This window comes from Callospermophilus lateralis, chromosome 16 (genome assembly GCF_048772815.1).
Source record: "Callospermophilus lateralis isolate mCalLat2 chromosome 16, mCalLat2.hap1, whole genome shotgun sequence".
NCBI classification, from domain to species: domain Eukaryota; kingdom Metazoa; phylum Chordata; class Mammalia; order Rodentia; family Sciuridae; genus Callospermophilus; species Callospermophilus lateralis.
In genome coordinates, this window is record NC_135320.1 from 28,434,386 (window position 1) to 28,452,766 (window position 18,381).

The following is an 18,381-nucleotide window of genomic DNA, read 5'->3' on the forward strand; positions in this document are numbered from 1 at the left end:
AGTAAACTGGTTTAGGGGAGCAAATAGCATTTTAACTTTGAAAGTTATGTGAGAGATCCCAGTAGAGTTATCAAGCAGAGGGTTGAATATACCATTCAGAACTAGTTGTGCAAGTTCTTGAGATGGATATGAGCATTTGGAAGCCATTATCAGGAAGATGGTGTTAAGTCCATGGAAACCAGCGAGGTCATTTTGCAGGTGAATGCAGCAAGTGTAGAGAGGCCATTGCAAGACTGAGGTCTAGGGGACTCTAACATTGTGCAGTTGGGTGGAGAATGAACAGCCAGTGAGTGAGGAGAAAAGTGTGTCAGAAGGAAAGGGAAATATGTTCCCTGCTGTCAGGTGACCCCCAAATCTCAGGACTAGAAAGTCTTTTACATTTGGAAACATGGAGGTTATTGGATTAAGGGGTGGAAGTGAAAGCCATGCTAAATGAAATGGATCCAAAAATTCCAAGGGTAAGAAAAAGTAGGCCTACATAAATTAAATAGCTAACTCCTTCTTTCAACTATTTCATGTTTAAGATAATAAATCAAAATCATATGCCAAAATAAATCATACACCAATAAAAAGTTTAGATGAATTTGTTGAATTTGTATGTTTTTCAAAATACAATTAGATAAAATGTTAATTTAACTTGGAACAATAATAAGGCTTTCTTTGTTAACTTCAGTAATAATAATAACAAAGGAAGTGAGTAACACCTTAACAGTGGTTAATAGGCTTAGCCTTGACTATTTTTTTGTTTCTTTTTATATAAAATGATTCCAAATATTCTCCTTGAAACCTGTGTCATTTTTATTATTAGAAGCAAGGTAAGAAGTGAAATGATTTAAAAAGCTGTGCAAATGTTATGAGTTTTAAAAAGTACTATTCAAAAATATCTCCTTTTGACCAAAGTGTGTTGCAATTCTTAAGAACCCAAAGAAAACCTGATACCATCTTACCTCTGGATTAAGATTTGTTAAATGGATTGTAAAGTTTAAAAGTAATATGTGATATAATTTAATAGAATAGTGCATCTTTGTATATTGGGTAGTGATGCCTGCAGTCTCTTTAGGTGTCATTGGATTGACGTGGCCAAGGAAAAAGATAAGATGTTGAAAGTTCACTTCCACCTTTCTGACTAGTGTTAGAATGTATTATCTTGTGGGCTTGAAGTTTAGCTCAGTAGTAGAGCATGTGGGTACACAAGTCCCTGAGTACAGCCACCATCATACACACAAAAAATATGTTAAAGATTATTTTTCAAAAATAAATCATTAAAGATACTGTTTAATTTGAAGATTCTATTTCAATTCAATTTCCATATGCTGTTTAATTAATGTTAAAACTAGGGCTATTTTCAAGAGATTGAGCTGGGATTTAGCTTAGTGGTAGACCTTATGTTGATTAGCATGAACAAGGCCTAGGTTCAATTCCCTGCATCCCTGATCCCCAAAATGCTTTTCAATAAAAAACATTATTTCTTCTTTAGAGAAAGAAGAAACAAAATTCGTTGAATGTCATTCCTCAGCTCTCTTATGTGTAATGCACTGTTTTGAAAACTTAAATTTTAGTCCATATCTCCTGCACCAGACAACAGAATTTTGAGGTCAGACTGATAATATTGTGAAGTCTGTTGTGTAGAATAGCTGGGAAATACACAATATTCAATGTTCTACTCACTGGTAATTAATGTGTGTGTGTGTGTGTGTGTGTGTGTGTGTGTGTGTATTAGAGAGAGAGGTTATAAAAGCAATGTTTTTATGATAATTGCAGTTGAATTTTTTAAAGTGTAAAAATAATCACCATTACTTCAGTACTACCAATCTGTGTTTTAAACTCTGTTCATCAGCCACTGTAATGGACTGTGACTTTCTTGTTCATTTTTAGAAGTAAGTGTTCCCGCTGCAGAAGAACAGCAGGAAGTACCACCAGGTATGACATTTCATTAGATGTATTTTCTTTTTTGGGGGGTTAAATTTAAAAATGCGGTTGATATTAACACTAGCCTTATTAAATAAATATATGAAGGATAAAAATCCTGAGAAAGAAGAATTGACTCTATATAAATTAAAAAAACAAAATTCTGTGTTTTGATCAACTGAACCAAAGTAATGGCAAACACACGTTTTATTCAGTGTACTATATATATTTGTGCTAGAATTTGAAGAGTTCTTAAAGTACTGTATGATTTTGCCATTACACATTGGTGGTAATGTAGAATTTTAGGGTTTTTAAATTTTTTTTTTCTTTTTTGATTGTCAGGCCATTTGATGGCAGATATAGAATCAAAGTTTCTCAGGATGAAAACTGAATAGTGCATTAACTATGCGATTGCTCAGTTGCTCATTTAGCTCTCTGTCCCCCACCTTTCTTAGAGGCATATCAATGCCCTGTGGCAATGCAGGTGCCCAGGGCTCATCAATACCTTTCCCCCTTCTGTCTCTGGTCATTAGTGAGTTTAAAGAATAGGAACAACTTTTCAGCCAAGGCCTGTGCTTTGGACTACATTTCAGTACTGACATAAACTCTACCTGTAGTTAGAAAATGGCAGGTAGTCTGTTTTCTCAATGGGAAAAAAAAAATGTTCTACTAGATGAGGATTTTTCATATCCCACCTCATCTCCAAGTGTATTTCTTTTCATTTTTGTTTTAGTTTTTATGTGTGTGGGTGAGTCATATTTGTTGGTTAAATTTTTACTCATTTTTTTATACATGATGCTTAATGAGAATTTTGTAGCGGTGATGTGCATTACCAACGTTGATTTTGGTAGAAATAATTGTATTTTCCAAAATTAATTGAATACTGAATTTCAAGATAAAAAAGTAACCAAAAAATAAAATAGCCAAAGGGTATTTTTAGTTAGACTTAAGCTTGTCCTTGCTTATTTTATGAATGGAACATTTTAGGTTTTGATAGTTATCATACTATGCACAGGCATATTTATAATATGAAGTTGAAGTAATTGATAGACTGTAATGAATGGTATTACAATATGAATGGGAAAAGAAATCCTTTGGTAAACTTACAAGGTGACTATGGAACAATGAATGTTTTCTATTTAGAAAAGATGGGAGGGCAAGGAAAGCTGATAGTTCTGTCCTGCTTGTGTTGGTTTCTGTTTATTGTTGACTAACACTTGACAGAGTACCCTGTTTCTCTCTGGAAGAAGCAAAGCAAGTTATAGAATCAGCTTGATTCTATTCTATGCCCTTGAGAAAATTATTTTATAAGAATTCCTAGAAAAAAAGAAGTTACTACAAATCTTTCTCATTATAATTCACATTTTAAAATGTGGATTAACTATCAGGAAGATAACTATCAGCATGAGAGATAATATTTTCTGACCATAACTCTGTGCTTTTATTTTTTTGGCAGTGTTGGGGATTGAACATGGGGCTTTGCATGTGCTGAGCAAGGGCTCTGCTGCTAAGCCACAATCTCAGCCCCACTCTGTGCTTTTATTTCAATATTTTGTAAATTCACCCCAAGATTTTCTTTGGAACGTAAATATATAATACAGGTGGTTGTGATGATGGAATAAGTTGCTTTTTAAAGATGAGATATTTAGCAACCACAACCAAAGCACATAAAAATGAAGATCTGATTAATGAGCATAGTTTCTGGCACCTAGTAAACTCCTAGTGAGTGGTGGCTAAGGTATTATTGTTTTGTAATTAATTAGCCTGCTCTGTGAGGTGGATCAAGAGAAGATAAATTCTTAGGGATCTGATCAAGAAGTTGTAATCTATAACTAGATATCATAAAAATTTGATTGACTCACTGCATACGTAATTTGACTTTGCTGAAGGAGAACGTAAGAGTTAATGGTAGTTATTTCTAACCACTGAATCTGTCTTTCTTCTTTCCCGTAAGTCTCATTGTTAGTCTTACTTCATATTATAGCTTTTATTATTCATAGTGCAAAATATTAATGTTCATAGATCTGTTCACGATATTTTTGTGCAGTTAGTTGGTTGTCTTTATAGTAGTGTTTCATTACATATCTGATTGGAGGAACTACAGGTACATTCAATGAGGGCCCAACTCCTCATTACATTTCAATCTTTAAAAAATTCACTCACTACAAAACTCAATTGAGCACTTCTGCAAAATGCAGGATGTTGGTCACTTTTTCCTAGCCCTCAGAACCTAACTGATCATTCCAAGACTAGCTATACAGTCTTTTTATTGCTTACTATTGTTCATAATAACATATTTATCATTGTACTAGTTCCATAGGGCATTGTAACGAGTCACAAGTATAGGAGACAGTGACAGCTAGCATTTATTATTATGGAGGCGAACTTCTAAGCACATTCCATGGATTAAATAAGTTTAGCACATGTAGCAAGAGGTAGACCTACTGTTAAGTCCATTTTACACATGACATCAAAGAGGCATGGCAAGGCAAAAGTCACCTTCTATGGGTCACAGAGTAGAAGTGAGATTGATCCTTATGTTCTTATTTTGGAATCCACTCTTTGCTATTGTTTTCTAGAGGATTTTAAATAAATGAAGCCCAAAGAGCTGTTAACAGTTTTGAGAGCTATTTTGATATGATAAAATGAAACACATCCTATTTTCATCTCTCTTTCTCTCTTAATCTTTCATTAGTTCATAACTTAGTACTTAGGAATATTGAAGTGTTTTTGTGAATAAGTTGTCCAATAGTTTAAATTTTGTGTCTTTGCTTTACATTTTTAAATTTTAAGTGTTTTGCAGGCACACTCTTGGCAAGGGTGTATAAAGTCAGTCTTAAGATTTAATCATTCTGATATTAGAAGTTAATTATTTTGAAAACTAGATTTTGAAAATTCCTTTGTAATATTTATTTCTTTAGCAAGTTTTTACCTTTCTCTTCAAACTCATATTTACTTGAAGTCATACAGCATGTTTCTTATTATAATATGAATGGGAAAAAATCCTTTGGGAAACTTACAAGGTAACAATGGAACAATGAATGTTTTGTATTTAGAAAAGCATAGTATACATAGTGCAGCATATACACATAGTTCAGATTGATTTATGAATGAATCATTTATGAAGTTCATTAGAGTAAAATTTTCTACCAATCAATATACTTAAAGCCATATGACTAGGTGGTTCATTAACTGTTTTTCTCCAGAAAAGAAAAGAACAACACACAAAGTTAATTTTATGTTTTCAGTAATCATGTTATTTAGAATGGAACACATGAGCATCATAGTTTCTGGGTAATTCTGCCTCTCCTGATTCTTGGTAAATGGAGACACAATTCATCCTGCCATGGAATATTCTAGCAATAGATTTCACTACATTGTATCCATCAAGAACTTCCACTGAGGCCTTCCTCTTACCTAGCATTTTTGAACACTAATCACTAACACCCTTAAGGCTGCTTTAGGTTGGCAGCCCTAGAGACCTAAGGCAATGGCAGAGATTGGCTTTATGCTCATTGAAGTGAATGTTTAACCAGTATGTAAACCAATATGCTTTACATGCATATTGTTATTATCATTATTTTTTAATTCAAAAAGCATATATTGCAACTTTCCTTACAGGCTCTGGGCTGACCAGTGGAGCTGCATTATTAACAATGTAGTCCCTGCCTTAGTATGGCTCACAGTCCTGTGGCACACAGTGGAATGGACCAGCTAATGTGATAGCACTGACTTCTCAGAGCGGTGTGCAGGGTAACTCATGCAAAGAGGGATAATAAATCACTCAGCCTCAGAGGGGTGGAAGTGCTGGCTGTAACTGAGTTTTGAACGACTATAGAAGGTCCAGGAGGTAGCAGGTGGGGAGAAAGTGCTTACTGATCAACAACCAAGATGGTGTGCCACATGAAATATGAGAAGACAGGGTAGAAAAGTAGGCAGCCAGCTTGGAGGGTCTTCTGTACCATGTTTGGAAGTTCAGATCTGAGCCTAAAAATAACAGGAAATCAGTGCAAAATTCTAAGCAGAGAAGTCACATGATCAATTCCAGATTTAAAGACAGTAGTCTAGCAAGTGGGTAGAGACAAGTAATAGGCAGCTGTGTTCATCCAAGCCAGAGACGGTGAGAGATGGACTGTAGTAGAGTTGGGGGAAGAGAGGACTGATTTCATGGATATGGGAGGTGGAAATAATCTGATGGGAGTGGAGAAGAGTCAAGGATAATTCCAACATTACTGGCTTGAGTCCTTGTAAGTGAATGGCAGACCCTTCATAGAGATTGGGAATGAAGGAGGAAGGCAGAGCAGCAACAGAGAAGACTGACCTGATTTTGGAGATATTGTTTAGACCCTACTGAACCATTTCTTACTGGAGTCTTTAAGTGTGTAGGAGCTTATGTTGAAGCTGCTAAAACTGCAGTTGAATGTTTTTGCCTCTTTACAAATACTCACTGTTACGCTTTGAACAATTTTCCATTGTCTCAGGTATATTGAAAATGTTCATCCTCTCAAAGTCTAGCTAATTGTTCAATTCTTAGAAAAATTAAATTCTAAAGTCAAACTCATTTTTAAAACCTTTTCTATTCAGATACAATTAATACACTAGGAAGTGCTTATATGTTGAATTTTTACATGTGTTACTCTCTTGTATCCACTACTCAGATAATCAGGAAAAAAAAAAAAAAAAGGTCTGGCACCCTAAAAGTCTCTCTCTTCTTACCTATCAGTAACACCTCACTTGTAGACTGTTTTTTTTTTTTAATTGAATGTAGCTAGAATCATAAACACATATGCATACATACACATACATACAATTATTATTGTGCTGGTTTCCATTGCTCAATATCATATGTGTGAACTTCTTCCACCTTAGTATAGTAATTTAGTCTAATTCGTTACATTTTCTGATGACAGATATAGTGATTATTTCTAGTTTGACTACCGAGAAGAAAGGTGATGAATATTATCTTCTACATGCTTTGGGAGGATATAAATAATCATTTCTGTTGGATATACAGAAATTTTTGGCTCCAAGAGCAGAAAGAAACTGAAGGAAATATCATAATTGTTTTAAAATACTTGACACTTATTAATTTATAAAGAAAAGAAGTATATTTATCTCACAGTCTTGGAGTCTCAGAAGTCTAAAAGCATGGTGCTAGCTTTTGATTGACAGCTAGTGAGGTCCATGATATGCTGCATAATATCATGGTGGAAGGCAACACATAAAAGTAAACTTTTTATCGTGGGTCTCTCCTTCTCTTGCTGTAAACTCACTAAAGCCATCATGAAGGTCCCAACTTCATCACTTCCTCTGATTCTAATATGTGAGTTTATATTAAAGTTCTTACAGATGAATTTATGGAGGACACATTCAAGCCATAATAGTTATCCAGCCTTACAAATGATATCAAATTCGCCTTTATCTATACTAGCTCCTTTTCTATTTCAATATGATAATTTAAGCCCAACACTGTAGTAATAAAATAAATCAGATACTAATATTTGGAATGAAAATGTTAAAAAGTTAGGTGTGAATTTTACTTCTTTAAAAACACTGTACACTTTTTTTATTTTACCAATAACATTAAAATAAAATTATTAAACTAATATTTTAAGGTAGCATACATCACACTTAAAAATCCTTCCTGTTTTGTTTTTTTTTTCAAATCCCATACTAGATTTTTTATTCTTTTCAATATAGTGAAAACGTCAATGGGAGAAAGAAATTTAATGCTTGTATTTCTCAAAAGATTGAGATTCAGTTGTAATTCTGGAGCACTCTTTAAACCCCTAGATTTTCTTTAGCAGCTTCGCAAGTACTCCCTTGGGTCTTCTGTGGGTAGTTAGTTAATTATCCTGTTAAAAAGTTGTCCTTAAAAACAAAGAGAAAAAAGCATTTACTTCTGTTGGTGATTTTTTTTTTTTTTAAAGTAGAATGAAAATAAAGCAGTGTCCCACTCTGTGTCTGGTTGGTCCTTTAATTTAGATTTCCCCTTATTTTTGCAGATACTTAAAGCTTCAAAAAGACTGCCCCTACTACCACAGGAGGACCAGCCTAACCATACGCTCCAAAAGATGGCTGTGATAGATCTTGTGAAGTAAATACTGGGCAGATCAAGATCTTTGGGAATGAACACTAAAGATGTTTTGAATGAGTTATAGTCCACTGGCATTTTAGTGTATTTTTTTTTAAAGAAACAAAAATTACATGTAATTTACATTCCTGCATGTCCTTTTTTGATACTGTTAGTGGGTCCATTGGATTTCTCTTTCCTTTTTTTTTTTTTCCTTCTTTGGTGCAGCTTTAGTCATACCTACATTTCTATGTATTTTTCAGACAAGAGTTAAGAATTATGTTGATGATATAGCAGCAATTTGTCTTGGCAGGATTTTTAATACATTCTTAATAACTAATGCTAACTATATTGGATTGACTTGTGTAAGTGCTGAGTTAAACATGACTTCAAAGCCATTAAGAGTGTCTTGTATTAGCACTCTTAAAAATGGGAACAGACATGATGATTTGCTGTGAAGGCATGAGTTGTAAATATCTGCACTGATATTCTTATCAAAAATTTCTACATTTGCTTCAGATATTCAGGTTACATCACAAATTTTGATATTTTTGTAGCTTTTAGCTGGCATATTAGAATAATATAATATTTTGAGGAAAGTTTTAAATTATCATTAATTTATTTTTCATAATGAGGGGAACTAAAATTCCTTGTTAGGACTTAAGGAAAAAAAAATGGCCTGCAAAAATATCTCGTGCAAAAATGCTATTTAGCACCTTGGATGGATCATTTAATAGCTCTGGCCCATTCAGTATTTATTTAAATTTTAGGAAATGTATACACATTACTGGTGCATACCTTAAAGACTGCTCTGCCTTTGGCTAATTAAGTAATGCCCTCACAGCACCAGAGACTGCCCGGTGCTCTCACTGGATCAAGTCCATGATGTCGCTAGTTGGGTTGATTTAGGATGTGTGTGTGACAAGCACTCTCCCAACCCCATGTCTGCTGCTATTTTTCACAAGGGATGAGCCTTTTCCTTTCTACACTGAAAGTTTTCTTCTATATTTAATGTGGTTTATTTTTGGCTGGGAAATACCTGCTGTGATAAAAATATTGCTTTGTTAGAAAAGGAGGTAGTTGGAGCATCATTTTCAAAGAGCCATGAATTATAAAAAAAAAAAAAAAGCCATAAGAATTGGTGACATCTGTGGGTCAAGGGGTTGCTCTTTATTATATTAACATTGTCTTAAGGTGGCTTTTTTTCTGCTTTTAGGGTAAAATCAAAGACAGTCGATATTTTTATCATTATAGATTGTAGTTCCAATGTAGTGAGTTCTGCATGCTGACCCGAGGTGTAGTGAAACCTGAAATAAAAGTAAGACAAGCAATAATTTTCTAAAGCTGTGATATGGGTAATATAGAGCTGATTCTCAACTTGTAATTAAGCTCTTCATATTGTGAATTATAGAACATTACTTTTTATAAAGCTGTATTTTTTTAGGGAAACTTAGGAATGACATAGAACTAATGAATGACTAAAATAATTTCTGCTGAGCTTTTGTATATAACCATCTGTAGTACTCTAGAAACTGAGGATTCATTATGCTGTGGTCAACTTCAAATAGTTTTTAATTCCAAATGTCTGAATTAATGAGCCTTGTCTTTACAAACATATGCCATGTTGGGCAACATCAATGGAATTTCAGTAATGTAAATGTCTTCTGTTTAATGTTATTTGAGTGCAATAAAATGCAGAAGGATTCTTCTCTACATTGTCATTATTTTTAAGTAGTATATTTAATTTTGTTACATAACAAAATCTGTTCATTTTATACTTATGAACATTTTAGAAGAATGTAACATTTTTTTAAAGAGAGCGAGATAGAGAGAGAATTTTAATATTTATTTTTTTAATTTTCGGCGGACACAACATCTTTGTTTGTATGTGGTGCTGAGGATTGAACCCAGGCCGCATGCATGCCAGGCGAGCGCGCTACTGCTTGAGCCACATCCCCAGCCCAAAAATATAACATTTTTGATGACCAACATCACAAGGAAATACTTTTGTCCTCTTTATTGTAACCTATTTCTAATAGGTATGCTTATTTGTTTTAACATGTACTATTATGCTACCTTGTAAGGGGATAGAATTGAAATGAAGTGGCTCTTGCCTCAATCCTTTGTAGATTTTTGTCCTGTACCTTAAGTTTTGGTTATTCCCTGGTGAAATCTCCCTTCCCACATATACACCATTCTTATCCTCCATGACTTTCTATTGTGAGGATATGAACTTCATCATGAGTGGATGAATGACAGGCTGAAAATATATATGGCAGATTCTCATTCTTCATTGCTTTCATTTTCAACCTTAGTTCTCTAGACAGAAAAAAAGGAACTAGACAGGTAAGAAACAAGCTCCTGGGGTTCTGGAGAGGGGAGTTTTCACATCTAACATGTCCAGAAGAAATGAAGACTGCTGAATAAACAGATTGGATCCACCTACTCTGCCAGGACTAGGGAGTTGAGTTTTCTCAGCAGCTGGGTGTTATCCCTGTTTGCAGATGAGTAAACCAGGAATCAGCCCTGGTGGAAATTCCCTCTGGCTTCTGGTTTTTCTGAGATATTCTAGAGTGAACATTTGGGCAGCAGATGGAAGAAGGCCACAGGAGCAGGAGGCCAGTTAGGAATCTGACTAGTAATAGATGATGGTACTGAGGACTGAGCTAAGGAAATGGTGGTAGAGACATAGGGAAGGAGACAGGAAAGATGTGACTTTTGAAGAGTGAAGAGACATTGTGAGTGCTAAGGGAGGAAATAGAGCCCTGGGTCTTGGGGATGAACAGGTAGGTGCCTGGGTTTAGGCATTTGGAAAGGCAGATGAGCCTGAGTGCAAATTAGCTCTCATTGTTGGTCCAGCAAGAACTGCTCACTACGGACATTGGCATAGTAGCTGCAACTAGGTAGAGTACAGTACAGCAGAATCCATAAAAGTGACCAGTTCTTCTCAATTATTACATAACAGTTTTTAAAAGATCCAGATTCCATTCTTTTTAGTAAGGTTTTCCTTGCTCAAATAAAATAATATTGAAAGGAGTAAAAAGAGTGATATTAATACATATAAAGAATGTGTAAATTATTTTTTCTGTTTGGACATGAGTATTTAAACTCTAAATGTGAGTTACAAATGACCTTGTCCTTTTATAATTTTCAGGGGAAGACTAAACATTCATCTCCCTTACTTAAAGGACTGCCCATTACTGGGATATGCAAAGTGTGATTGAAGTAGTATTTTTATGCATTATGGCCTCTGAAATGGGTCTTTCTTGTTCTGTAACCCTGGGAAGATTCTTTAGATTTTCTGAGCCTCAGTTTCTTTATCTGTTAAATTGTAACTATCTCCCATGGCTGCAAGGATAAGTGGAATAATCTGCATTAAGTGCTTACAACAATGCTTGGTACATAGTAGTACTCAGTAAGTCATGTTTTCCCCCTTTGGCACAGTGAGGTCCATATAAGGCCTTGAAAAGAAGCATAGATAACTGAGAAGAAAGTGACACTTGCTTATTGGTTGTGCAGAATCCTAGTGAATCAGAAAACTTCTTGACTTAAGCTAAGTGTGAATAAAAAACAAAGAGTTCAAAATGTCTACTCTGTATATTCTCCATATCCAAAGAGGAGTCTCAGAACTCAGCTTGTTGATGTTGGGGGGAGGGATGGAAGGAGACTCAAGAATGAAAACAAGACAGACCTCTTGTCCCAGGGCCTGGAAGGATCTGGGTTAGGCCTTATTTGTCTTGTTCCCCACCCTAACTACTGGGTGGGAGGAGGGAGAAAGATGGCGGCCCTTGTTTCTGAAAGTATAACCAATCACATTGTCCTCGAACTTACTGGGGGAGGGGGGGGGGATGTGGATCCAAAGGACATGGGTTGACCTGACCAGGGCTCTTCGACATGGAATCAGCACCTTTCACTTCTGTTTGGAAGGTGACCAATTCAGACCATTCCTCCTTCCTTACTTTTCTCCCAGGGGTGGGAAGATCTGTGAGAGCCATGTTCTCCCTTTTATGACCAACATCCACCTGTTCTATCTAGTCTGGGTAGAAATTTGCAATGCGTGCTTGATTTTTCAAGTCTCATTAGTCCAGAGTGACTCCTGGAAGAAGTTAAAGGTTAAGGGCTTCCTGTAGGTACTGCTGATCCCAATAGAAAGAGAGCTTCTACAGGACTAAGATTTATGATGCTTCCTTGCTGGATCCCTGATGCCTACAAAAGTACCTGGCAGATACTAGGTGCTCAGTTCATATGTACTAAATAAGTGACATTATAAGGTCTAATTCAGCTATTTAACTTTGTGGCCAGGAAGTTATAGTTAATAAGATCAGAAGTTCTAGAATATTCAATGGAGACCTATAAGCCTCCCCCCTTTAAAAAAATATCCTGCATACTTCTTGCCATTCTGCCCAGGAATTATGTGCAGTCAACTTTATAAAATCTATTATATAGATTTCATAAAAGTTCAGACTTACACTTTCCTCTCCAATTATTTTTCACAAAAGGCACAGAGTGGCAGAGTGGGAAGAATATGATTCTTAGGAGTTATTTAAACCACTGGCCTTCAAAACTTTAGAATCTATTTTCTCAGGCTAAACTTTCTCCTTTGCATGAAGATTTATCCCCTGCAGGAGATGGGGATATATAAGTCCTGATGGTCTTAGTGTTAACCCTGGCACCTAGATTGCAAAGTTAGTTCCCTTTCTTCCTCTTATTTCAGGTCTCAAAGGAACCAAAACATTTAACCTATAAAAAGGCCTTCCCTGCATCAAAGCCTGCCTTAGATTTATTTTTAACCTCTTCACATTGAAATGTCTTAGGGAAATAAGTGTGAAAAACTCAGGACTGGCAAATTGAATGATCCATGTCAGCATACCCTGACATGGTCCCTGATTGCACCACACCCTCTCTCCTCTACTGCGGGGAGAGGACAGAGTGTATGCTTTTTGTCAGTCTCCCAAACTCTGCCTCATCCCCACGTATATACATGTACATATGTACCTCGTAGTATCCAAAGGTAACCTAAGTGCCAACTGGAACCGTAATCAACAGATCTACCTTGAAAATTAAATAGATCCAATCTAGTTGATTTTCTTTGTTTATTTATGTAGAAAGAAAGGATCTAGTTAATTTTCATTCTGTACCCATAACAAGTTTACTGTAGCCTGGTACCTATAACTTGTAGACTTGTTATAAAGTTATAGATAAAGTAATGATATTATAAACACATGGTCAGTTCATTGGCTATTGTTTTCCATGGGAGAGGTGGGTATTCTTTGATTAGTCCTTGTGGGTTTCTCAGCATTCAATAGCCCCATTTGTGAGAGAGACACCAAGTGTAATTAACTTGATCTGAGGCTGCTAGAGATGGGTTCTTGTGTTCATCTCAGGTTTCTCAGTAAGGAAGCTAAAGGCACACACCCAGGGTTCAGCATGGGCACAGCCACATCACCACTGGATCATCTGAATATGAGTGAAGTGCTTAGCAAAGAGAGACCAATATTCCAGGCAGTGGGACATGCTGCATTCTTTTGAAGCACACGGTGTCATTATAAAAACAGCCTTATTGTTTTAGGAGTCAATGAACATATTTAAGAAGCTTTGCAGATGGCTTGTCTTCATTCCAGTTTGCTTTTATCCATAGAGATGCTTAGAATTAATGGACATCACTCATGTTAAGTCTCACAGATAAGGAACCCTTAGCCTGGAATCTGATTCCTAGCCACGGTTCAGTGACTTTCATAAGTAATTCAAGCAAGCCCAGATCTTGATATTTTGGGATTACAAGTGCAAAGAACTCAGGATTCAGGAAAATTGAATCATATGCCCAGAAATATTTTGCTTAAATTATGTTCATTGAAATTCATTAAAATGGCCTTCATTAAAATATTCTCCTGTATTTTGAGGTATTGAATGGTGACTTGCAAAGTAATTACTTTGTTTTGTCTTTGATTTTCAGAAACAAATAGAAAAACAGATGATCAAGAACAAAAACAAAAAGGTGAGATTGTCAAACAGCCTTTAAAATATACACAGAAATACCATTGAAGAATAACAACGATTTTATTTCATATCTCTAGTTAAAAGAATATGCCACTGGTTTCATTCGTTCAATGACTTTATCAATAAACATTTATTAGTATTGTACATAAACATTAAGAGCTAAGGCTCAGAGAAAGATTGCCTGGGTTCCACTCCTAGTTTTGCTACTGGTATATGTGTCTTTGGAAGCATTATTTAAACTTTCTCCCTCGGTTTCCTCTTCCAGAAAGCTGCTTTTATGATTAAATGAAATGAAAGCGATTTAATGAAAATAGGTCCAAATTTCCTAAAGCAATGTCAGGCATAGGGAAAACACTTAGAAAAATTAAATATTATTTATTATTAATTTGTTCACAACTGTGCTAGGTATATGGGATCCAAAGATTACTAGAACATAAAATCTTTTTTCAAGGAACTAAATTGTTGAAAAGAGACACACAAAAGTTACAGCCATGCTAAAAGATTACCTCTGCCTTCCAAAAGTCTATTACAAAGGCATCCTAATAACGTTTAATAACTCAATAATTTTAAATTCAACTTTCACAGAGGTTTCTGAACTTATTCAGAATGAAGAACTAAATTTAACATTAAAAGAATTACATGACTGGTCACAGAATAGTGGTTACTTAACATCAGCTCAATAACAAAATCTTTTATGATCATGTATACTTATAATTTCAGGAATATCTCTACTTTAGAATGATGAGAGCCGCAGCTGTGTTTGAAATTGTAGAACATATGTACTTGGTGAACTACAGAACTTTGACCTCTGGCTGTGCTGTCCTAGCTCACAAGTTGAAGAGAAGGCATCAAGTTTGTGCAGATTTTTCTGACTAGTTGTTTTTCAGTTTATTTCAAAGTAATACAAGGATATAGTTTTACATGTTAAGGTTTAAATACAAAACAGTAGTCCTTAGCCTACTGCTCCCTGTTGCCGAGTCTTGCTCACCAACTTTCTTTTAGCGCTTTCTAACAATTCCCTGTGTATTTCTAAATATCCTAATAATTCTGCAGTCTTCTCTTCTGTATTGGAAACTGTTGATTGTTTCATAGGTGACTCGGATATCTCCAACATAATCCTCTCACATGCTCTCTCCTGCCTTTCCGCCCACCTTTCAATGTATCTATGACCTAACTATAATCGATAGAACAAATGCTGAGGAGAAAATCATAAAGCAGAAAGGAGCATTTCAGCAACCCTTATTGGAGTTGATCACTTCCTCAACTGCAAACACTCCCCTTTCTTGTCTTGCCAGACATTCTCCCAGTTTTCTTCTACTCTTTCCTGCTGACTTCTTCCTGGTCTTTTTGGATGGACGATTCTCATCTCCCTGACCTGTAAACACTGGAGGACCCTGGACTCAGTCCTCAGGTTGATTCTCTGTCTACATGCACTCCAACCTTATCTCATCCAATCCTTGGATTTAAATATTATGTATGCCAAAGAATATTCTATATTTAAATATTCTATATGCCACAGACTAGGGCTCTTCCCCTGACTCCAGACTGTATGTCCAGCTGTCCAGCTGTTGTCTCCCTGATGACCTCAACTTCCGGCCTAACAATGACTTCAAACTCTGATGTGAAACTGAACTTCGGATCTTTCTTCCTTAAAACATACTTCTTCTGTGACCCTCCTCTTTCATGCCTCTCTGTCATCCATTAGCACATTCCAGCAGCCTTCTCTTGAAAATCCAACTCCTTCCTGCCACCTTCACCTGCTACCACCAGGTCCAAGCCATGACCCTCTTCTCCATGGGTTATCTCCTAACTGCTCTTCTAGCCTCCAGTCTTGTACCTCTGTCTTCTTTTTCAACACAGTAGCCAGAATGATCCTTTTTAACCTGTCTCTTACTGTTGGCCCAGATCCTTCTGGTATATTCTTATCTTCTTCATAGTGAAAACAGAGCCCTCTGCCATGGTACAGAAGGCCTCACACAATCTTTGTCTACTTTTCTTTCTGCTAGTTTCCCTCCAACCTCCAATCCTGTGACTCTCAATGCTTTGGACCCTCCACTGCAGTTACACTGGTTTCCATGCCATGCATACACAGGACCAAGGCCTGTGCACTGACTGCCCTCTCCAGGCTGGATGTTCTTCCCCCAGATGTCCACATGGCTTGCTCCTGCAGTCTCTCCTCAGCTGTGAAACCCCCAGCCCTGATCTTATTTAGATTGCAACCCCCTTGTGTTCCACATCCTTGCTTTATGTTCTCCATTGCACTTTCACCATGGGATAGAATAGGTAATTCAATTCTTTGCTGTTGTCTGAATCCTCCACTGGAACAAAGATTCCAGGAAGAACATCTGTGTTGGTTTTGCTTACTGCTGCATCCCCTGGACCTAGTACAAGCTTGCATACAGTAGGCACTCAGTAAATATGTATTGAATGAACTTCTATTGTTTTTCAGTTAATAAGTATTAATATTAAAAGATATTCAAGGCTTCATAAAACCCAAAGTGTAAGAGTAGGAGCCAGAGCCCAGTTGAAACTAGAAGGATTATATGATCTCCTGTGACTTCATATGGGCAAGCGCAAGGGACACGTGGAATCATTGTACCTACACCGTTTGGAGCACAGAACTAACAGGGAAAAGAAAATCATCATTTTAAAACTCTTTAACCTTTGATTTCTTCATCTAGGGATGAAGATAATGGTTCGTATGCCTTGTAGGGGACGTGTCATAACAGAATGATAAGAAGAAAACATTATTTGTAAATGATAAATACTATCTGCTGCTATTAGAGTTGTTCAAATTCAACCACTATTATTACCCAAATACCTGGTCTTCAGATTGCTTTAGTTAATAATACTGAATTGATAGAGTTGGACATATAACAAAGCTGTACCAATTTTATAATTTAGCTAAGATGAGACTTTTTGAAACTCCACATCTATTATAATTATAAAAGCAAAGGTATTTTTAGTCCCAAAAGTAAGCCACAAAAAGGAGAGATTGCTTTATGAAGCAATTCTGATATGATCTACATAACTCAGTCTGCCTGTGACCATGGGACATTCCTCACATGGCTCCAAGGCCACTGATGTGGTAGACTGAGGCCACACTCCAGAATCAAGTTCACCAGAGTCTCTCTCCTCAGAAGGCCAGATTCCAAAATAATCTTACAGTTATATTCAATCACATATGATCTAAAGAACTCAATTTCAGTGACTTAAAAAGATAGAGTTTATTTTTTACCCACATTCATAATCTGGAACCAAATCATGAGGGTCTCAGTTCCTGCCTTGCCATTCTATCATCCTTAGTTCATAACCTCATGTTCCAAAAGGACTATTACTGTGCAAGCCATTATAGCTTTTATAACTGAGATAGGTTCAACCACCATATGTTAGGAACATGGCTACTTTTTGATGCTAAAAAGGTCACTAGGACATCAGAATATATATATTTTTTTAAATTTATCCACTCATAATTCAGAGAAAAAAAAATCATTGCTTTCTCCTTTTAAATTTCTGCATGCCTACTGTATGCCAGGTTCTCTAGTCAGGAGGGATAGTTGGGACTAAGACAAGCATCCTCCTTTCAGGGAGTTCCCAGTAGGAAGGTCAGCTGTGCACCTGGGACTGAAGCTTTGATTACTGTTTTGAGGAAACACAGCTGGAGAGTATGCTGGAGGGAGCTTTCTCAAGATAGGGTCTCTGAGCAGGTTAGCGATACCATCCAGACCACTATGCAAAGACTAGGAGAACTGTGGTAGAGAAGAGTCTGCAAAAGTTTTTAGGAGAGAAAGAAGGTTCTAAGAAGCTGGGGTACCCTAAACAAGCTGAAGTTCATGGTGTGCAGTTAACAGACATTTTTCTCCATGTATGGCATGCTATACCCAGCCCCAGCATGTATTTGTGCCAACCAGAGCCCTTTCTCATTAACATTTTTACTGGATAACTTCTAGGAGGCTCACCAAATATACCCATAGAAAAATAGGAAGAGGAGAGGGGGGATCATGGGCCAGGTTTTTTGCAGACACACAAGGACCCTTGCACTGCCTTGTGTACCCTGTGCACAGGTCAGGCCTTCAGGGTTCTGATCCTAAAGAGTATTTTCCAGAGGAGCTGGGAGCTGAAGTCTCTGGACCTGCAGGGGTTATAGTGCACAGCTCTGCCTGACCACTTTATCCTCCCATTCCTTAAAATTGTCCACTTAGGTCAGTACCAACCAAAAATGTTTATAACTAAAATATTCTATGAAGAGTAAAATGTGCAGGTGTAGTAAGAATTTTTAAAAAATAATAATGAATCAGTGCTACCACCCCTTCATTAAAAATCCTGCTTGAGTAAATCATCACATTTGGGAATCCCATATACTATTTTACTCAAATGGATTCATATGTTGCTTTTAACTGGGA

The 18,381-nt window shown here is 36.5% G+C and overlaps 1 protein-coding gene across 6 annotated transcripts in view; it reads left to right on the forward strand.

Moving 5' to 3' along the window:
• Positions 1 to 18,381, forward strand: part of Asph (aspartate beta-hydroxylase) — a 208,121-nt gene that overhangs the window by 82,869 nt on the left and 106,871 nt on the right. For all 6 annotated transcript variants that reach the window (XM_076836295.1, XM_076836296.1, XM_076836297.1 and 3 more), the window contains 2 exons: positions 1,876 to 1,920; positions 13,935 to 13,976. In XM_076836295.1, coding sequence (XP_076692410.1) covers positions 1,876 to 1,920; positions 13,935 to 13,976 — 87 coding nt within the window. The remainder of the gene's footprint in view (positions 1 to 1,875; positions 1,921 to 13,934; positions 13,977 to 18,381) is intronic.